General features: G+C 38.6%; 1 protein-coding gene across 5 annotated transcripts in view; it reads right to left on the reverse strand.

Annotated features, from left to right (window-relative positions):
* Window positions 1-22,413, reverse strand: part of CLIP4 (CAP-Gly domain containing linker protein family member 4) — a 104,015-nt gene that overhangs the window by 4,288 nt on the left and 77,314 nt on the right. For all 5 annotated transcript variants that reach the window (XM_070798943.1, XM_070798941.1, XM_070798942.1 and 2 more), the window contains exons 11-15: window positions 22,133-22,276; window positions 18,564-18,698; window positions 15,054-15,177; window positions 10,369-10,433; window positions 992-1,064 (exon numbers count right to left, since the gene is read on the reverse strand). In XM_070798943.1, the coding sequence (XP_070655044.1) occupies window positions 992-1,064; window positions 10,369-10,433; window positions 15,054-15,177; window positions 18,564-18,698; window positions 22,133-22,276 (541 nt within the window). The remainder of the gene's footprint in view (window positions 1-991; window positions 1,065-10,368; window positions 10,434-15,053; window positions 15,178-18,563; window positions 18,699-22,132; window positions 22,277-22,413) is intronic.

Here is a 22,413-nt window from a genome sequence, read left to right on the forward strand (position 1 = left end):
TAGTCATGTGAGGAGACCAATTTCAAAAGCTCACAATTGGTAAAAAAAAAAACCCACCCAACTCTGTGAAATAGTACCTGGTAGCACCTCAGTCCCCGTCAGGGTTCTCACGTCAAATCTCAGATCTCTGTGAGGCTTCCCAGTAACTTCAGACCATCTGATTACACAAACCACCTGACTGATGCTCATCTGTTTGTTAAGTTCTGATGCATGGGCTGTAATTCCAGGTGGCTTTGAGGACCCCATGACTAGTGCATGTCCCTAACTCAGCTAGATGCTCCCCTCTGCCCCCCAGGGCACAGTTCATAGAGTAACTGGAAGAATTTAAAATTGAAAAAAATAATAAACTCCTTAACCCAATCAGTCTAGAAGAGCCTCATATTCCTCAAAAAAAAACTTTTTTAAGTTTCTGAAAGTTTCAGATAACTTAATAGTTATCTGTTAAGTTATCTATTCTACCCACGAAATAAAGTGTGTCTGGGGGAAATAAATACAAATGAGAAACAGAAAAAGGAGATTCTATCTACAAAGAAACAACAATAAAAGCCTTTTCAGCAGTATATTATACAAGAGGAAGCAGGAATATTTTTTAAAATAATAGTAAGATTACCTTATGCAAATAGGCCTAACATTTCTATTATGGACTCCCCAAAATAAGTCAATTCTCTAATTAAGTAAACAGAGTGTAAAATCAATCCACCCTATTCAAAGATAACACAAAATGTAAATTCCTCCAACTTTTATTAATAGTACTAAGCCTCTTTGAAAATATATTCAGGATACTACCTTCAGTCATTGGTGACATTTTTAATTGAGCTTGCAAAGGAGGGACAAAGAATTCTTCTCACTGACACATTCATCACACCTTTTCTCCTAGGTGTTAAAATTCTACCATGCAATGTAAAAGATACAAAACTCTACTTTTCTTCCTTCACAGAATCCTGTCATATTCATCTTCAAAGATGTTTTTCTAAATCTTCTTAATACTCACTTGGCAAAAGCATTTCTTCTGTTAATCTCTTTTTGGGAAGAAGCAGAAGTTGTACTGAAACTTCTCCTAAAACCTAAATATGAAAGTCAAGGTCAGAAGAGGACAAATAAATCACAAATTCGCAGTTCTTGTTAAAAGTTATCTTTTATCATTTCTTCTATAGACTTCTATTTTACTAAATGGTTCTCTGAAAACAGACAGAAAAGAAAATAAGTGCATGTGGAGTGTAACATGAGTGTAGATTTCTTGACAACTGCTATTTTACCTTTCTCATCAAACCATGCACTACATGAATAAGGCAAGATCATGACATTACTTTTGGAAGTTTTTATTATAAACTTTCCTGAATACCAAATAAAATCAGATTATATATTGATAGAGTTGAATCTTTTTACTCTCAAATATTATAATCTTGATAAATCACATTTAAAAAATAGGATTAAAATGGTTTTAAAAACACTACTACTAAATATATTGTGAACAATCAATTTCAGAGCTTCTGGGTTTTGGCATCCCCAAATGACAGAGTTCTTTTAAAAAAAAAAGAGACTTCACAAAAGGTAAAATTTTTAAAAGATGTGTTTAAAAAATAATGGGATTTCCAATTCTGGCAGTTACAGCACACCAGATGTGCTGAATCAATCTCTTGAATGAAGCAAGTAGAATTTTAAACAACAATAATCTTTAAAAAAAAGAAAGAAAGAAAAATACTGTTGAGCTCATACAAGTGGCACAATTCCAAAAAGGCCAAAAACCAAAAAGAGAAACCATGAGAGGTTCCCCCCAAACAATCCATCACCCTGTACCCCAGGACTAGACTGCCTTCTGGAGAACCTGGGGCCTGCCAAGATGGGGTTCTGACAAAAGTGAGGGTCTTGAGCAGCTCACCCTCAGGGTAAAGTTAAACGAGAAACAAAATGAAGCACCACTCAGATGAACACAAAGGAAAGCAGCCTGTGTCAACCCTACCTTGCAGAAGGCAAGTTCATTTTATCTGAGTAATGTAAAGGCAACAACACTGCAGAGAATGTAGACTACAGTTGGCAGTGCCTTGTGGGCAACGGGCAGAAGTAAATACAGGCGTGCCTCAGAGATACTGCAGGGTCGGTTCCAGACCACCACAATAAAGCAAATATCTCAACAAAGTGAGTCACAGACTTTTTGGTTTCCCAGCATATATAAAAGTTTACACTACACCGTAGTGTGTGATACCATTATGTCTTAAAAAAAATGCATGTACCTTAATTTAAAAATACCTTATTGCTAAATACTGCTATCCATCATCTGAGCCTTCAGTGAGTCACAGTCTTTTTGCTGGTGGAAGGTCTTGCCTCGATGTTGATGCCTGTTGACTGATCAGGGTGAAGGGTGCTAAAAATTGGGGTGGCTGCAGCAGTTCCTTAAAATAAGGCAACAATGAAGCTTGCCACATCGATTGACTCTTCCACAAACGATTCCTCTGTGCAGCCTGCCTGTTTATAGCATTTTACCCACAGGAGAACTTCTTTCAAAATTGGAGTCAATCCACTCAAACCCTGCTGCTGCTATACCAACTGAGTTTATGTACTGTTTGAAATCCTTTATCGTCATTTCAACAGTCTTCACAGCATCTTCACCAGAAGTAGATTCCCCCTCAACAAGCCACTTTCTCTGTTCATCCATAAGAAGCAATACCTCATCTGTTCAAGTTTTATTATGAGACTGCAGCAATTCAGTCACATCTTCAGGCTCCATTTCTAGCTCTCTTGCTATTTCTACCACATGTCCAGTTACTTCCTCCACTGAAGTTGTGAACCCTTCAAAGTCATTCATGAGGGCTACAATCAACTTCTGCCAAATTTCCATTAATGTTGATATTTGAACCTCCTCCCATGAATCATGAATATTTTTAATGGCACCTAAAGTGGTGAATCCTTTCCAGAAGGTTTTCAATGAACTTTGCCCAGATCTAAGAGAAGAATCACTATCTCTGGTAGCCATAGCTTTATGAAAAGAATTTATTAAATTCTAAGAGTTGGAAGTCTCAAAATGACTCCTTGACTCATAGGATGAAAACAACATTAATTTTATTGTACATGTCCATCAGAGCTCTTGGGTGACCAAGTGCTTTGTCAGTGAGCAGTAATATTTTGAAAGGAATCTTTTTTTCTGAGCAATAGGCCTCAACAGTGAGCTTAAAATATTCAGTAAGCCACGTTATAAATAGATGTGCTGTCCTCCGGGCTTTATCGTGCCATTTATAGAGCACAGACAGAGTAGATTTAATGTAATTCTTAAGGGCCCTAGGATTTTCAGAATGGTAAATGAGCACTGACTTCAACAGTTACCCACTGCATTAGCCACTAACAGGAAAGTCAGCCTAGACTTCCCTGATGGCCCAGTGGCTAAGACTTTGAGCTTCCAATGCAGGGGGCCCTCATTTGATCCTGGTCCAGGAACTAGATCCCACATGCCACAACTAAGAGTTTTCATACCACAACTAAAGAGCCCACATGTCACAATTAAGACCTGATGCAGCCAAATCAATCTTTCTTTTTAAAGGCTACCCCTTCTTTGAAGCCTCACATTGACTTCTCCTCTCTAGCTGTGAAAGTCCTAGATGACATCTTCTCCAATACAAGACTATATCATCTACATTGAGGGATTCCCAGGTGGCTCAGTGTAAAGAATCTGCCTGCCAATGTAGGAGACATGGGTTCAATCCCTGGGTCGGAAAGGTCCCCTGGAGGAGGAAATGGCAATCCACTCCAGTATTCTTCCCTGGAAAAATCCCATGGACAGAGCAGCCTGGTGGGCTACAGTCCATGGGGTTGCAAAGAGTTGGACACGACTGAGCACACATATGTACCCATGTCTACATTGAAAACCCACTGTTTAGTGGAGCCGCTTTCATTAATGAGCTAGCCAGATCTTCTGGGTAACTTGCTTCAGCGTCTACATCAGCGCTGGCTGCTTCATTTTGTGCTTTGATCTTATGGAAATGGCTTCTTTCCTTAGACCTTATAAACAAACCTCTTCTGACTTCAAATCTTTTCTTCTGCAGCTTCCTCACCTCTTGCGCCTCATAGAATTGAAGAGAGTTAGGGCCTTGCTCTGGATTAGGTTTCGGCTTCGGGGAATGTTGTGGCTGCTTTGATCTCTCCAGACCATTAAACCTTTCTCTGCATCAGCAATAAGGTTGTTTCTTACCATCTGTGTGCTCTCTGAAGTAGCACTTTTAGTTTCCGTCAAGAACTTTTCCTCTGCAGTCACAACACGGCTAACCGTTGGTACAAAAGGCCAGCTTCTGACCTATCTCTGCTTTTGACGTGCCTTCCCCACTAACTGTAATCATTTCCAACCTTTGATTTAAAGTGGGAGACATGAGACTTTTCCTTTACCGTGAACACTCAGAGGCCGTTGTAGGGTTCTTAATTGTCCTACTTTCAATACTGTTGGTTTTCAGGGGATGGGGAGGCCCAAGAAGGGGGAACGAGATGGAGTAACAGCCAGTTGTGGAGCAAGTCAGAACAACAACATGTATCGATTCAGTTCAGTTCAGTCGTTTCAGTTGTATCCGACTTTTTGTGACCCCATGGACTGCAGCACGCCAGACTTCCCTGTCCATCACCAACTCTCAGAGTTTACTCAAACTCACGAGCATTGAGTCGGTGATGCCATCCAACCATCTCATCCTCTGTCGTCCCCTTCTCCTCCCACCTTCAATCTTTCCCAGCATCAGGGTCTTTTCAAATGAGTCAGTTCTTCACATCAGGTGGCCAAAGTATTGGTGTTCCAGCTTCAGCATCTGTCCTTTCAATGAATATTCAGGACTGATCTCCTTTAGGATTGACTGGTTGGATCTCCTTGCAGTCCAAGGAACTCTCAAGAGTGTTCTCCAACACCACAGTTCAAAAGCATCAATTCTTTGGCGCTCAGCTTTCTTTATAGTACAACTCTCACATCCATACATGACTACTGGGCAAACCATAGCTTTGACTAGACGGACCTTTGTTGATTTATTGATCAGGTTTGCCGTTTTATATGAACGAGGTTCACCATGCCTCAAAACAATGTCAAAGATTACTGATCGCAGATCCACCACAAAAAATATCATAATAACAAAAAAGTCTGGGGCTTCCCTGGTGGCTCTGTAGTAAAGAATCAGCCTGCCAATGCAGGAAACATGGGTTTAATACCTGGTCTGGGAAGCTGCCACATGTTACGTAGCAACTAAGCCCATGTACCACAACTATTGAGCCTGTGCTCTAGAACCTGGGAGCCTATGTGCTGCAACCTCTGAAGCCCACGCAGCCTAGAGCCTGAGCTCTACAGCAGGAGAAGCCACCACAATGGGAAGCCCCCGTCTGCCACAACTAGAGATATGCCTGTGTAGCAGCAAAGACCAGCACAGCCAAAAATGAAACTTAAAAAAATTAATGTTAAAAAAGTTTAAAACTTCAAATTTAACCCCTGTCTCTGGGTTAAAATGCAACCCAGAGACATAAAGTAAGCACAATGCTGTTTGAAAAATGATGCTGAGAGAGTTGCTTAAGGCAGGTTACCACAAACCTTCTATTTGTAAAATATATATATATATACATATATATAAATAATATCTGAAAAGCACAAAAAAAGCAAAGCACAGTAAAACAAGATATGCCTGTATAATCTTCTTGAGAGGCATCAACCCAGGCTTCAGAGAATTTCCATATATTAAATTCTAAGTAGGTAAAATAAGTATTTCACAATAAATTACAAAACTCACAAGGAAAGAAAGTGCCACAAGTTAGGCTCAACAGAAATAGATGGCAGAATCAGACTCACAAAGATTTCAGATATTGAAATATTAAACATAAAAGGTAATAATATTTAAAATGCTTAATAACATAAAAGAAAAAATCTTGGAAAGATAGGAAAAGAATAAGTGACAATAAGTAACAACCATACAGACTTACAAAAAGAAAACAAATGAAAAATTTATAATTAAAAACCTTTGTGGCTGAATTAGGCAGTAGTATAAGCACAGCAGAAGAAAGAAACGGAAAGGTAACTCTGAAAATATCCAGAATGCAGTCAAGAGAGAGAAAGTTCTGAGAAATATAAACTAGGCATGGAAAAGTGAAAAACTGGACTATCCTACTCATCAGAGTTTCAGAAGGACATAATAAAGAGCATGAAGAAAGAAATATTTTCAGAATATGAACAATTTTACAGAATAAATCAAAGATACTAATTCCCAGATCCAGGAGGACCCAAGATGCCAAACAGAATAAACAAAGGGAAGTCTCCACCTAGACACAATCAGAGTAAAACTGTACAAAATAAAGCAAACAGAAAGGATCTTAAAAAGCAGTCAAAAGGCGAAGATAAAACATCTACCATCACTTCATGGCAAATAGATGGGGAAACAACAGAAACAGAGACAGACTTTATTTTCTTGGGCTCCAAAGTCACTGCAGATGGTGACTGCAGCCATGAATTAAAAGATTCTGCTCCTTGGAAGAAAAGCGATGATCAACTTCGACAGCATATTGAAAAGAAGAGACATTACTTTGCCAACAAAGGTCAGTAGAGTCAAAGCTATGGTTTTTCCAGTAGTCATGTACGGATGGATGTGAGAGTTGGACTATAAAGAAAACTGAGTGCCGAAGAATTAATGCTTCTGAACTGTGGTGCTGGAAAAGACTCTTGAGAGTCCCTTGGACTGCAAGGAGATCCAACCAGTCCATCCTAAAGGAGATCAATCCTGAATATTCATTGGAAGGACTGATGCTGAAGCTGAAGCTGAAGCTCCAATACTGTGGCCACCTGATGCGAAGACCTGACTCAGTGGAAAAGACCCTGATGCTGGGAAAGATTGAAGGCGGGAGGAGAAGAGGACAACAGAGGATGAGATGGTTGGATGGCATCATCGACTCGATGGACATGAGTTTGAGTAAGCTCCGGGAGTTGGTGATGGACAGGGAGGCCTGGCATGCTGCAGTCCATGGGGTCACAAAGAGTCGGACATGACTGAGTGACTGAACTGAACTGAAACCACCTACAATGGTACAGATTAGACAGACTCATAACTGACTCCTCAAAACACTGACAGAAGACAGAAGAATGATAATGTCAATGTGCAGGGAGAAAACAGCTTTCAAACTAAAAATTCCATCAATTTTTACTTTTACCTGGTAAAACTATCATTAGGAAAGACAGTTAAAAACTGAGAGCATTTGCTACCAAGAGACCTTTTCTTAAAGAAATTTTTAAGAATACAAATGAGTTAAAAACAAAATGATTTCAAGAGGAAATTCAGAGGATTTATGATTGAAGATATTGGTAAATATGTATAAGCAAATTAAATAAATATCAATTATATAAAACCTATTATAATAATGTGAAATTTGTGAGGAAAATAAAGTAGAAACAGAATAACTCAATTTATAAGGATTTTCTATTATTTGGAAAAGAGTAAACATAATAATCGACTTTAGGCTTTGTTAAGTATGTATGTCAAAGTACCTACAGTAATTACTATGAAGCATATTTATAGAGCATAACTTTTATACAAGTAGAAAACAAAACGAGAAAAATAGAGGGTAGGAATATAAACAGAATGAAGTCAAGAGAGAAAAACATTTAAGTACAAAAAAGTTGAAATATTAGAAAAAAATAAATAACATAAATCCAAATATATTAGTTATACAATGAATGCAAATAGGTAAAACTCTCAGATTAAGAGACAAAGATTGTCTTTTTTTTTTTAAGTAAAATCCAGTTATATTCTATTTAGAAGATATTCCAAAAACATGAAGACATAGAAAGATTAAGGCAATGGCTAGAAAAAAAGTTTTTAGACAAATACTTAACCACAAGAGGCTGATACAAGATAAAGAGAATTACTATAAAGCAATACCACTGACATTAACACCAAAATGGAAGAACCATGTTGGTATAAATATAATAAAATGCATATAAAAATCTACATTAGGAAAACTATAAAACTGATGAAAAGAAAGCAAAGATCTAAATATATCAATGGGTAGGAAAATTCAATACTGTTAAGCCATCAGTTCTTTGCAATTTCATCTATACGTTCAATGCAATCCCAATGAAAATACCAGCAAATTATTTTGTAGCCATCAACAAACCATTTGCAATGTTTACATAGAAAGGCAAAAAGCCCAGAATAACCAACACTAAATTGAGGAAGATGATCAGAGTCTACTACTACAATTGAAGAATTTCTATAAAGCTACAGTAATCAAGACAATGTGGTATTAGTAAAGAAAAAGACAAACAGATCAACAGAACAGAATAAAGGGCCCAGAAATAGACTCACACAAACAGTCAACTGCTCTTTGACAAAAGAGCAAAGGCAATTCAACAGAGAAAAGATAGTCTCGTCAACAAATATGCTGGACCAACCAACATTTGCATCCAAAAAAAAAAAAAGAATCTAGACATAGACTTACACCTTTCACAAAAATTAACTCAATGAATCACAGATAGAAATTTAAGACACAAAACTATAAAACTTCTAGAAGATAGGAGAAAATTAGGGTAACCTTGGGTTTCGTGAAGACATTTTCAATACAAAACCAAAAGCACTAGTCATGAAAGAAAAAACTGATAACTTGGACTTCATTAGAATTAAAAACTTCTGCTCTATGACAGACACTGTTAAGACAATGAAAAGCCAAGTCACAAAATAAGGAAGAACATAAGTTTGCTATTTTGACTACTTAAAAATTAAAAGCTTCTGCTCATCAAAAGACATCAAAAAAGGGAAGGAAAGGGGACAAAAGACAAGTCAAAAAAAGGAGAAAGATAATTGCAACAAACAAAACTGACAAAATATTAGTGCCCAAAATATATAAAGAAACCTACAAATTAATAAGATAAAAACAAACCAACCCCTCCCCCCCAAAAAAAATAATGAGCAGAAGACCTGAACAGGTATGTCATAAAAAAGGCAATGTATGTGGTCCATAAACATGGAAGCGGGCTCAACTTCATTTGTAATCTGAAAACCGCAAATTGAAACCACAAGGAGATGCCATTTGCATCCTTCAGATGGGCTGCTGCTGTTGCTGCTGCTGCGTCGTTTCAGTCGTGTCTGACTCTGTGCGATCTCATAGACGGCGGCCCACCAGGCTTCCCCGTCCCTGGGATTCTCCAGGCAAGAACACTGGAGTGGGTCGCCATTTCCTTCTCCAATGCATGAAAGTGAAAAGTGAAAGTGAAGTCGCTCAGTCGTGTCTGACTCTTAGCGACCCCATGGACTGCAGCCTTCCAGGCTCCTCCATCCATGGGATTTTCCAGGCAAGAGTACTGGAGTGGGGTGCCATTGCCTTCTCCAGATGGGCAAAGACTTCTAAATCAAACGGGACTATTGTTGCTGAGGTGAGGAGTGACAGAGACTCTCATCCATTCCCATGTGGACAGTCTGACACACTAGGAAGGCTGAAGATAGGGATATCCCATGCCTGGCAATCCTAGAGGAACTTTTGTAAATGTGTACAATGGCATAGCTTCTGAATAGTCAAAAACAGGATATAACTCAAATATAGAATGGATAATGTATTTTAGGGCTTCTCAGATGGTGCTAGTGGTAGGTAAAGAACCTGCCTGCCGATGCAGGAGACATAAGAGACGTGGGTTCAATCCCTGGGTTGGGACAATCCCCTGGAGGAAGGCATGGCAACCCACTCCAGTATTCTTGCCCCATGGACAGAGGAGTCTGGCAGGCTACAGTCCATAGGGTCACAATGAGTCAGACACGACTAAAGTGACTTAGCAAACAAGCACAATATATTTTAATGGAACATTACATAGCATGACTTCCCAGACGGCTCAGATGGTAAAGAATCTGCCTGCAATGTGGGAGACCTGGGTTCGATCCCTGGGTCAGAAAGATCCCCTGGAGAAGGGAATGGCAACATACTCCAGGATTCTTGCCTGGAGAATCCCATGAACAGAGGAGGCTGGCAGGCTATAGTCCATGGGGTCACAAAGAGTTGGACATGACTTAGCAATTAAACCACCATCACCTCTACACAACATAGTAAACAACAATCAAAACTAAACATACATTATTCACTGCCATCTATATATGATGGATAGACATTAAAAACAATCAAGGGAATAATCAACATTCAATGCAAGATACATAGCCTGGAGACAGGGTATAGGAAAAAGGGAGGCAGATGAGACTGGGCAATACTCAGGACATACAGGTAATCATCGTTGACCATGGGGTGGGTAATAGATATCACTTTATGATTACATAGCTATACAAATATATTTTATACATTCTTCTATATACACATACACTTTACAATTAAAAAAAAGTTCAATAAAGGAAAAGAAAAGAAACAGTTACTAGGAACACCAAATCGTAATCTTACCAGGATAAGAATGATTCTGTTTATTTGAAGAAATTTCTGAAAGAGTATCCAGGGAATCTGTTACCCTGTGAATAAAAGAAGGAATGCAAATCTAAGTAGAAGCAGCTGGTCTTCATATTTAAGACTGGCACTTAACTGAGAGTTTCATAACAATGGCTATATTTTTTTTTAACTTTTTGATTTATATTGGGGTACAGTCAACTGACAATGCTATGATAGTCTCAGGTGGACAGCGAAGGGACTCAGTCATACATATACATGTATTCAATGGTCATTTCTTGTTTTACTCGCTGGACAAGCATTTACTGAGTATTTATTAATAAGCCAGAAGTGAATTTCAATTTAGCACCAGAGACAGGCACTAATCAGACGGAAGAGGTCCTTGTTATATAAGGATAGCAAGTACAGAGAAAGTCAGCTTCAAGTGAATTCATTTCAAATAGGGGCCCAACTTTGTTTGGAGCTTTATTTTCAAAGATGGAACTAAAAACAGTGAAAATTTATTTTACGTTAAATATAACAAATGTTAGGTTATAATTATAAAAACATTACATTTTTATATTGAAAAAATACATCAGCTGAGTCTGTGTATATATGTGATTCTTCTTATAAAACCAACATCTTTTATGTTATACTTGACTCTAAGCACAATCATAAAGGACATATTCTTTACAGGTCTATTTTTTTTATATTCAAATCATTCTTTATTTTTAAAAAGCCAATCCTATAACAGTCTCATTTTCTTTCAACTGTTTACTGGCCTAAACCAGAAAAGTCTTCATTCTATCCATCACTTGTTGCAGCACACTTTGTTACCATAAAGAAATCCTGCAACTCTTGCATTAATTGTAACTTCATCTTGCAATCCACGTGCATCATCTTTACATGATACATAACACAGAGCAATCAATGAAAGACTAATGAATGCAAAGAATATGACTTGATGAAGCAGACAGATACTTGAATTTAGTTGTGATGGAGAGTTGAAAACTTAATTCTAAAAGTGATCAGTTCATTAGTAAGAAGTACCTAATGGTATGAACTAAGAATAAGAAAATTAATACTATGCTGATAAAAAACCACTTGAGCAAAAAAAGAGAGAGAGAGAGAGAGATTAGATCTAGTCACTGAGTCTCAGAATTTCTCTAAAGAAATACTGGCTTTTATATATGTTGATAGAAGAAAAGGAATTAGCTAGACGATAGTTGGGTGATAGTAGAAAGCCATACAAGCAAAGCAAGTAATATGTGCAAAGATTCTGGGACAGGGGCACATTTTTTTAATGGAAATGTTTTGTTTTGTTTTTTTTTAAGAAAAAAAAAGGCCAACAACAATCTGGGGAGGAGAGTGATGCAAGGTGAGGTTGTGATTGGTCACTATGTGATTAACAACTGTTCTCAGGAGTCCCTTCATGAAGATCAGTGTGATTGTTAAAGAGCTCCCAAGCTGGTTTAAATTAGAAACTCCTCAAAATCAGGCATCATGTCTGTTTTATTCGCTTATAGAATGCCGAGCACAGCACAAAGTGCTAAAAGACACTTAATAGTATTTGATGATGATGAATGAGACAATCAGAAGATGACAGGAAGACAGCTGGTTGGAGACAGCAGTTCATTTAGAGAGAGCCGTGCTTCGTCTAAGATGAGGGGGCTGCTTTTAAATGAATCACCTTAAAGAAGACCAAATAGATGCCAAAAAAAAAGAAAGCAAGCAAAAAATGTGTGTTCTATAAACAAAGCAAGAAAAAGAAGTTAAAACTTGGAGAAAGTGGCTTCACAATATAACAGGGAAGAAAGCTGTTACAGCATAAAAGACACTGAATGAAAGCTGGTCAATATTTACTGCATGCACAATATGCCAAACTATATTCCTCGGGTAGTCAAATAGGAAACAGAGAAGCCCAGTCCTCATGACTAGGAGACAAATCAAACTTTTAAGAGACTGTAGCAATATGTTAATGAAGATTTGTTCAAAGTAATATGAGAACCCAGAAGACTGACTGGTGACTCAGTATGGATTTTATTCCCAAATCAATCACTTATAAGATATGGGTCCTGAAGAAAGTCATTGAGCCTCTTTTAACCATAACAGGATAATGGTTAAGAGCACAGATTCTTACACTAAACTCTCTGGGCTCAAATCTTCACTTGGGCCCTGGGCACAATTGCACACCTCACTTAATCTTTCTGTGCCTTATTTTCCCACTTGTGAAATAGGGATAGTTATGGTACCTGACACACAGGATTGCTACAGAAGACTAAACGATACATATAAAGCACTTAAAATAGTGCCAGCACATCTAAGTGCCATCAGCTACTGCCTCTTTTTCTTTATTTATAAAATAACTACCAAAAGCCCCCCTGCAAACCGTCTAAAAGCAAGGGCTTAGGAAAAAGCAAAGAAACAAACCTGGGCTGAGTCCAGCTCCACCATTAACTAGTGTGGGAGATCAAAATACCTTACCCCAAACAGGCTGCTCTAGCACAAGGGATTATTTTGAGCTAAAGACATTCGAGAATAAACAATTACAAAAAGAGGCTTTCTCTGAACTCCCGTTATCTGCCTAAAACAGATCTTCCCAAAGAAGAACTCAATTGTCATAAATCCCCTCCCCAGAATTTCATCAAGCATGGAAGATTGACTTGCATCACAGGAGAGGAGATGGGGAGTTAACACCACACCCAGACAGACACTGTCACAGACTATCACATTCCCATCCACTTTCCTAAAGGCCCACTGATCTTCCCTAACATCATCTGTTCTCCCATAAGCGGCCTTTCCACCCCCCTTCCCTTCCCCCATTAAGATGGTCTATAAATTCTCCAATGTCACCATTTCTTCGGGCTTTCATCACTTTCTGTGATTCCCCCATGCATGTAAAGTTAACATTTAATAAATGCTATGCCTTTTCTTCTGTTTATCTGTTGTCAGTTTAATTTACAGACTCCATCCCCTCCAGTTAGTGAACATAAGATGGTATGGGACAAGTTTTTCATCCCCTACACCAGCTACATGACTTTAGCAGTTACTGTATCTCGTGAAACTTTTCTTTACCTGCAAAATAGGAATAATCGTAATACCTTATATCTCATAGGTCTGGGGGAAATTGATGAAGTACATGGTACAGAGCCCACCACTCTGTACCACTCATTAAATGCTTAGTAAATGTTTGTAGAGATCCTCCTCAGCTTACTATGGGGTTATGTCCCGACGAACCCATCTTGAGTTGAAATGCATTTGATACATCTAACCTGCTGGACACCATCACCTAGCCTAGTCAACCTTAAACATGCTCAGAACACTGTCATGAGTCTACACCCTGGCAAAACCATCTAACACCAAGCCTACTTTACAATCAAGCATTGAATGTCTCATTTAAGTTATTGAATACTGTACTTAAAGTGAGAAACAGAACGGTTGTGTGGGTACAGAAGGGTCGTAGGTGCCTGGGTTGTTCACCTTCATGATCACAGGGCTGACTGGGAGCTGCAGCTGCTGCCCTGCCCAGCCTCATGAGACTGTATCATACTATGTACAGCTAGCCCAGGGAAAGATGAAAATTCAAAATCTGAAGTACAGTTTCTACTGAATTCTTACCACTTTTGCACCATCATAAAGTCTAAAAATTGTAAGCTGAACCACTGTAAGTCAGGGACCATCAGCAGTTATTCTTTTCTAGTTTACCTGACTAAATATGTATTAGAATCAAACAAAACATTTAACTGAGGGTACTTAGTCAAGTTCTTTGCAGTTAACTTATAACTGCAAAGCATTACAAGTTAAATGTTATAAAATCATAAATAACAAGAAAAGGGTTATATCAAGTACATCATAGAAGAAGGAAAGGAATACAAAAATTATATGTAACTATTCAATTTTAAAAAATGAGAAAGAAAATGGATATGAAAACTGTTAAATTTGCCAGGAGGCAGTCACACAGTCCAGTTGGAAGGGGATGAGACAGGACTTGCAGGTTGAGATGGCAGGTCTAGTCTCATGAATGTGATTGTACCATACGTGTTACTGCCTATTTAAAGATATCCAGCCAACTTCTTTCAGCACATTAAGTCATTTCACACAGTGTACCTGGAATTTCATAAGGACTTGTTTCTGCTCAACTTATTTTTTAAAAGCCAGAGTGAGCTGGAGCAAAAGTGTACTATCTTCAGAAGAAACACCGAGGAGGTATATTATATATAAATACTTGAAGCTTCACTTCCCCCCAAAGATGTACTGCCTATCTATTTTTGAAAACTAAAGAAATCAGGAAAAAGCCATTTTGCTTCCATTAGGTTTGTAGGAGAATGAATGGGGTGCCTGCTGGCAGGAAATTTAATGTAGTTAGGATGTGACTGAAGCAATCAGAGAGCATTTTCACTTTTGTTTGCATGACAGATTAAGCTTGCTGCTCTCACTGTTCTGAGCAGCAAACACCACTCCTAATAGCCTACACATACTCATAGGGTTTGCAAATGAGGAATAAAGGAGGTTTTTAAAACTGCAAATCCTCAGCAAAGCAAATTTAGCTACCATGAGCCTACCCTCTGAAGAAGGTGGTTGGTTAACCCGTTGAAAGAAGACATAGTCTGTAGTTAGTGCATATCTTTCATACAGAATTAATGACTCTAACTCACTGCGCATTACAAAAAGTTCTTGTTAATAATGTAAATTTCATTTTTTCTCACCTTTGAACCCTGGATGGGGGAGCAAATATTCCATATCTTGGGGAACAACTAAAATACTGCACACCTCCAACTGAACCATCATTCTTGCCATGGGGTTTCTCAAGCTCTATCCCGTACCAATATCCTAGAACAAGAATACTGGATTTTAAAAGCATCTGTACTTTATCCAAAACTGTTATGTTATTACACAAACCCACAGTCTAAATGGCTTAACATTCTCACATATGACCAAAGTGATGGAAGATCATTGTGATCATTAAGCCTTCAAACAATAAAATTATAAAACAAAATTTGAAAGTTTCAGAAATGAACCAGAAAAACATTTCACAACCATAATTGCAGAGTTGTACATTAAGGAAGACAAAACGCACAAACACAAATTTGGCAAGGATTAGCTATTATGCAAGTAGTGTTTGACCAAAATATATCTAAAAGCTACAATAAGAAACTGTCCTTAACTTGGTAATACAGTCTGAGATGGGAACAATGGAGCGTAATACTGAGACGCATAAGTCACAAAAGAACATGGTATTTTCATTTCACTCTCCCAACATGAGAATACCACAAACAGTTCTTAAATAATTAAAGAGGGACAAAAATGATATGGAAAATGGCTAGACTTCATGGTGACTCTTTTTCTTTCATTTTTTTCCCCACCCAAGATGGGACAAAAAAAATCATTTTTAACCTAAAAGATTTAGGTTAGCTAATAGGAAGAATTTTCTAAAAGGCTTTCAAGTATTTAAAAGGGCACTCTGAGGAGAGTAATGGGATTTCCTTTTCCAGAGAGCATAAAATTAAAACAGTGAGGTTGCTTTTAGTGTGGCAAATATTAAATAAATGGACATAGACTCCTAGAGTAATGCCTCTGGATGAAGGTACCTCCAGATTAGTTAAACGTACCCGACAGTCCATTCATTTCTTATTTAAAAGGAGAATACAATAATGATTTTATTTGGTCTCTCAGAAGCAGTATCAAATAAAGGTATGGATATTGAGAAATTTGCTACAAATGACAAAATACGGAATATTGTTTCCTTCAGATTAATAATGCAGGGAGTCAATTATATAACCTCTAAAATGACAATCCAGAAGTTCTTAACTTTTTTTTCCTCTTATATTCAAAATGATGACACTTGAGTCGATTTCCGATATTGGAGTTTGAACTGGAAAGACTAGTATAAGGCATGTGATAGTCTTCTATACTGAAACAACCTACTCTGCACAGGTCCAACGAGATGTATACAGACCTACTGCTTGGCCATACTAATGCCGGGCACTGCATTTCTGAATGTCATTAAACCAGGTTATTCTGGTTGCCGTTGTTATTTCTGAGTGCCACAGTTACAATTTTCCAAGTTTTATATCCTCCTGCCTTTGATGCTTTCCTATATAATTTGTACATTTTCCCGTTTTAATATACCAATCACTACATACCTCTAGAAGTATGTAGTGTATACCTCTTGCAAGTATACAGCACACAGCAGGAAGGCATCACAGCAAGTGTTAACAAGCGTGACTCACACACTGCCTAGCAGTGGTGAGGATGGATATCGCCCCACGCAACCAGCACCTTTCTTTCAGAGGTAGAAAGTTCTATAGAACTGACTGATCTACATTTTGAGGCCACAAGAAATATATCCTACTACTTTCTGACAGGGCAGAAGGACTTTAACAAAAAATCTCCAGTTTTTATACTGTTTATTTGTTGTACAGTCGCTAAGTCGTGTCCAATTCTTTGCCACCTCATGGACTGCAGCACACCAGGCTTCTCTGTCCTCCAGTATCTCCCAGAGTTTGCTCAAACTCACATCCAATATCTGATCATTACTTTTCAAATTTCTAAGTGTTCTGTGTGTGCTCAGTCACTCAGTCGTGTCCACCTTTTTGCAACCCATGGAAAACTGTAGCCCGCCAGGCTCTTCCACCCATGGAAGAGCCAGAATAATGGAGTGGGTTACCATTTCCTACTCCAGGGAATCTTCCTGACCCAGGGATCTAACCCCTGTCTTTTGCATCTCCTGCATTGGCAGATGGATTATTTACCATTGTCCCACCTGGGAAGCCCTAAATGCTCTTTACTAGGAGTTCAAAACTTAAAAGTCAACCTAAGAACAATCGTGTCCAAATGAATCAAACCATTCAAGCCTTGTTTAATAAAACCAGAGAAAGGAAACTGAGAAGACATGGTGACTGTGGAAAAATAAACTACCTTTGGGATTTCTAAATTTTTATTTGAGAACCATATTAAGAACATTCTAACTAATCTCAGTTACTACCTAAGTTACTACCTCAGTTACTACTACTATTTCGAGGGACATGAATTATAAAACATACAGCCCATCCCCAATCAATTAGTAACTGGACTGCAATTATAAATTGTACTAATGAAACGAGAATGTGCTAGGAGACCATTCTCTGTCCATGTCTTATGGGGAGAGGTGCTGACCATGTGTCTACAGATGTTTGTAGAGAAGACCGCCTTGGGAGATGGAGACGGCCTCCCCTGACAAGAGGACAGGTATACTTACTGTCTCTATAAAGGTTCAGATTGCTTAAGCCTGGGGCTCCTCTCCTGTAGCACAAACTCCTGGGTATACAGGGGTCGCCTGGCCCTCCTCCCTATCTTACTCTCTGGGAACTGGGGCCCAGGAAATCAACAGAAGAAAATGTTGCCACTTTAGCCACCACTATTGATGAGAGCACTGAGGTTCTCTGTCTCTGACCCAGGAGTCTACCATCTTCTGCCAGCATCGATGGAACTGTGGTCATCCATCTTGCAAATAGGGTAAAATCTCAGATCTTTCAGAGTTCCTGACAGAAGGCTACAAACTTTTTTTTAAAAAAATCAATGTTCTCAGTAACCTTTTCCTAAAAAATCCTGCAATGCCACCATGTGTCAACACAGCATATTGCTATTTAAAAATACAAATGTTTTATTCAACTGGCTTCTATTTGAAATTACAATCACCAAAAATGCAAAAGAAAGATTATCTTCACTTTAGGAAACACAGTATTAAGTTTAGATTGGAATGAATATATAAATACACAAACATGCATCTTTAAGGTCCCAGGGTGCGCAAAACCTTTTTCATCTCCCTTTGAATCTCTTTGTTTGCTTTTCTCTCTAAGCCATTCTGTTAAAAGCTATATGCAATGAACTCATTATCCACTCATTTCAAAGATTGTGCTTAGCACAAATCTAATCCTAAAATGTTTTCTCTGTTATTTAGCACACTTGGCAATCAGTGAGAGTGAAACTGGAGAGTAACAACTGATTTTAACTTTAGACAATTTAAAACACAATTGGCAAGAAAAATTCCTAAGAAATAATCGATCTGCGTGAAAACAGTCTGCATCTGAATCAACATTTTGCATTTTGCTCTGTGCCAGAGCGACCATCCATAAGAACTATTAATCCAGAACTCTACGTTTTATTTACATGTGAATTCTTAAACCTTTGGTATTCTAAAGAATTCAAGTTGAGCAAAGACTGTACAGGTGAGTTACCTGGAGCGAAGTTTGTTGTCCCAAAGAACTTAATGGCACCAATTCTCTGGCCTGCCACCAACACCCTGTCTCCAATTCGGAGGTCTCCTTCGCAGCGCCCACTATTTGCTACAGATGCTGCTGAGGAATTCAAACCTGTGTGGGGATTGGTTGGGGAAGGGGGTGAGACATGAAGAGAGAGAAAAAACAAAGGGAAACTCAAATACCACATTAGCCAAAAAATTACCATGTATTCTAACCAGTCTAGTTAGTTGGAGGTTTCAATATATGCTGCTTTCTTCCTTACACACAGTATCTATAGTTGTGTTTCTCAGATGTGAAGGAAAGCTACTCAAATGAAATTTGAAGGGTTTCCTGAGATGATCATTGCTCTGGGAACTTACACATGACACCTGGTGAGGCATCAACTTTATCCTGACTTCCTGGGGGCACTCTACAAGAACAGAGATCAGCACACCCTTTCTGTAAAGGGCTACGTAGTAAATACTTCAGGCTTTGCAAGCCATGCTACTCTGTCACAACTGTTCAACTTTGCTGTTGTAGCTCAAAAGCAGACAGAGACAAAAAGCACAATGTTGTTCCAGTAAAACTTTATTTACAAAAGCAGGTGGTAGGTTGGATTTGGCCCATGGGCTGCAGTCCACCAATCTCTATTCTAGTAAATAGAATAGAGAATCATAATAGTTCAGTGGGACTTGGTGTAAACAATACATACACAAGTGTAATTTAAAAGTGGAACTGCTATAAGGTTCCAATTAACCACAAACTGATTTCCTTATTAGAAACAAAAGCACACACCACCTCCCCTCAGACCTTGATTCAAACCTAAACCCTCAAGTGTCCACTACTGAACATCAGACGTTCTAGAGCAACACTACCTAGAAAGCTGCTCAGTTATAACAGAGGACAGGTGGACGTCTGAGGCTTCTCCCATCAGTCCAAAAAACAGACTGGAAGGCTGTCATCTGAGAAGGGCTAGGGAACCCTCTGTGAGGGTACCGGATACAAGGCAAGTCAGGCTGCGAACAGGGAGAAACTAAAAACATGCTCACAGCCTGACTTGCCCTGTACCCAGTACCCTCACAGAGGGTTCCCTAGCCCTTCTCAGATGACAGCCTTCCAGTTTCCCACAAACCCGGGGAGGAGGAAGGTCTAGATCAACTGTATACTAAGAAGTCCTAGGCTCTCAAAATAACTAACATTTCCCAAGCACTTCACAGTTTACAAAGTGCTTATCATGAGAATTATAATCATAGACAAGATACAAACTCGGGAATCAATGAAGACATGGTGTTCACAGGGAGTAGGTGGCACACCTGACTTAAAACCCAGACAATGGATTTGTCTGCAGACAATGGATCAAGACAATGAGTTCAACGTGGGGCACAGCGGGGCTGAGTTCACAGACTTCCTCCCCGACCTCCCCATCCCCCAACCCCTTCTTTCCGCTCCTCTTTCTCTTTAATAATTCTGTCCTTAACTTCCAATAATGTCCACTCTTTGTGATCCACACCTCCCCAAATGCAAATCACTCAATCTAAAAAAAAATTTAAGGAAATATTTTTGGGTTTGGAATATGGACTTTCTCTCACATGTGACCCATTCTCTCTCCCTCCCTTTTTAAAAGGACCTCTTTCTTACTCTAACTGATAACTCTTTTCATCTGTATTATTTAAACTTACAAACCCCTCAAATTTATAAAAAGAAAAAAATGTTAATAAGAAGGCACACTAGAACTATTTTATATAAAAGGTAAAAAAGACAATTCCATACCCATACATAAATTTTAAAATCAAGTCACTGTCAAAGCCTAAATTCCAAATGAAGAAGGCCTTAAAACATAATTAAAATGAGGACAAACAGGATTGCTACATCACTGCATTGTCTCACCTCTGTTCCTCACAGCATTAAAGAGAAACTGGTTTCAGGGGAAGGGGAATATATTCAGAAAATAGATATTCAAGCAAAATTTCCCAGTTTTCCACTTTCGGAGAACTTTTACATTTATTACATCAATGTTACTATCAAGGATTTTTTTTGTTTTTTCCCCCATACAATAAAATATCTTTAAGAAAATCCTGTCCTGAACATTTTTCACAATAAAATACTGATTCAGCACAAGAATTAAAAGTATTAGAAAAAGGATCTAGTAATTACTATGAGACTTATTAAAAACAAGTTATGTTAAAATGACCGGATTTCTTTTCTATGTAGTAGGCATATAAAGTGAAAGAAAGTGAAAGTCGCTCAGTCGTGTTCGACTCTTTGCGACCCCAATTCCATACAGTACATGGAATTCTCCTGGCCGGAATATGGCGTGGATAGCCTTTCCCTTCTCCAGGGGATCTTCCCAACCCAGATATCAAACCCAGGTCTCCCGCATAGCAGGCAGATTCTTTTTACCAGTTGAGCTACCAGGGAAGCCCATAGGCAAATAAGTGAACTGCAATAAATTCAGTATTCATGTGTTGATTCCAACAAGAAAAAGTGTTTTCTATATGCTTACACATAACTGAAGAAATGTGGATTGAATGGAATGATCATGCAGGCTTCACAGCGAGCTAAACAGGTTATCATTGTCAACCTCTCCTACAGAGTTTTAGACAATGACTTGACTAAAAATAGAGAAAGCATGCTTTTTTAAATAAGAAGATAACTCTAAAGTGTGTGAAAAGCTACACGCAAGATGTAAAAAACAAAACTCAGAGGGATAAAAATTCTACCATTAAATTAAATGAAAATAAATGTAAAGTCCTACATCGAGCCATAAAATGAAGAAACTTAGCTTTCGGCTCTATTTGAGCCAATGATACAGTGTGGTCACCAAAATTGCATGAGCATCCTCAGGCTGGACTTGTACTAAGAGGCAGAGCTTCAGCTCTCTACCAGCCAGCTGGGAGGGTCCTAAGGACCCTACAGCACAAGGAGGAGCTGAAGGTACTTGAGACGGAGGTGGAGTTTAACAATAGCAGAGAAGCATCAGACAGACCTGTGGGTGCAGCCCAGGTAGGTGTGCACTTAGAAACTGCCATCATGCACCAATACCTGACCTCCCTAAGCCTCAGTTTCCTCATTCATAAAGTGAAGGTGGTCATGATATTTCATTCATTTTGAGAATTAAGTGAAATAAGATATGCAAAATGCCTTTAATAGATATGAAATAATAAATAATGCATATTGACATGTTAATTATTAATATTAGGTTTAGATTAGAAAAGAGATACATAAAGAAAGAGAAGAGATCATACAGTTTCCAAGTATCTGAGGATCTGTCAAAAAGTTCTAAGAGGAACCTTACAGAGGCTGGAGTCCTTAGATACACAAGGAAGAGAAGAAGTAAATCCAGACAAGGGAAAATGGCAGGAGCGTGAGGAGAAAGGCAGAGAGATCCAGGGTGTGCTCACAGAGAGGAGAGGGGTGAGGGCTGGGAGAAAGACAGGAAAGGGGAAAGTAGCTCAATCTGACTGAAGTAAAGGGTTCCTTCTACACGTTTAAAAAGAGCAAATCTACTTACAAACAAACCAAGATAAAAAACACCAAGAAAGCCTGGTTGAAAAAGCCATAGATACCAGCACTGGCTCTAGACGAGAGAGAAGGGCTTTTGCTCATTGTCTTCTTGTTATTGCCACGTGCATTCAGTTTCTTGGAGAGGCTCTGTTTGTGCTCCAAAGAAGATATAGAGGAGGAGCTGCTGATGGATCCAATCAGGGGAACTAAAACAACAGTAAAGGAAAGGAATACATCAAAGGGTGGAAAACAAGCAGTGAATTAATTAGATGCTTGTCCAGGTAAATCCTCCATTCAGCTTCTTCCATTGTGGATTATCTTAGTGTTGAGTTAAATGCCTGAT

Source organism: Bos indicus, chromosome 11 (genome assembly GCF_029378745.1).
Source record: "Bos indicus isolate NIAB-ARS_2022 breed Sahiwal x Tharparkar chromosome 11, NIAB-ARS_B.indTharparkar_mat_pri_1.0, whole genome shotgun sequence".
NCBI classification, from domain to species: Eukaryota; Metazoa; Chordata; class Mammalia; order Artiodactyla; family Bovidae; genus Bos; species Bos indicus.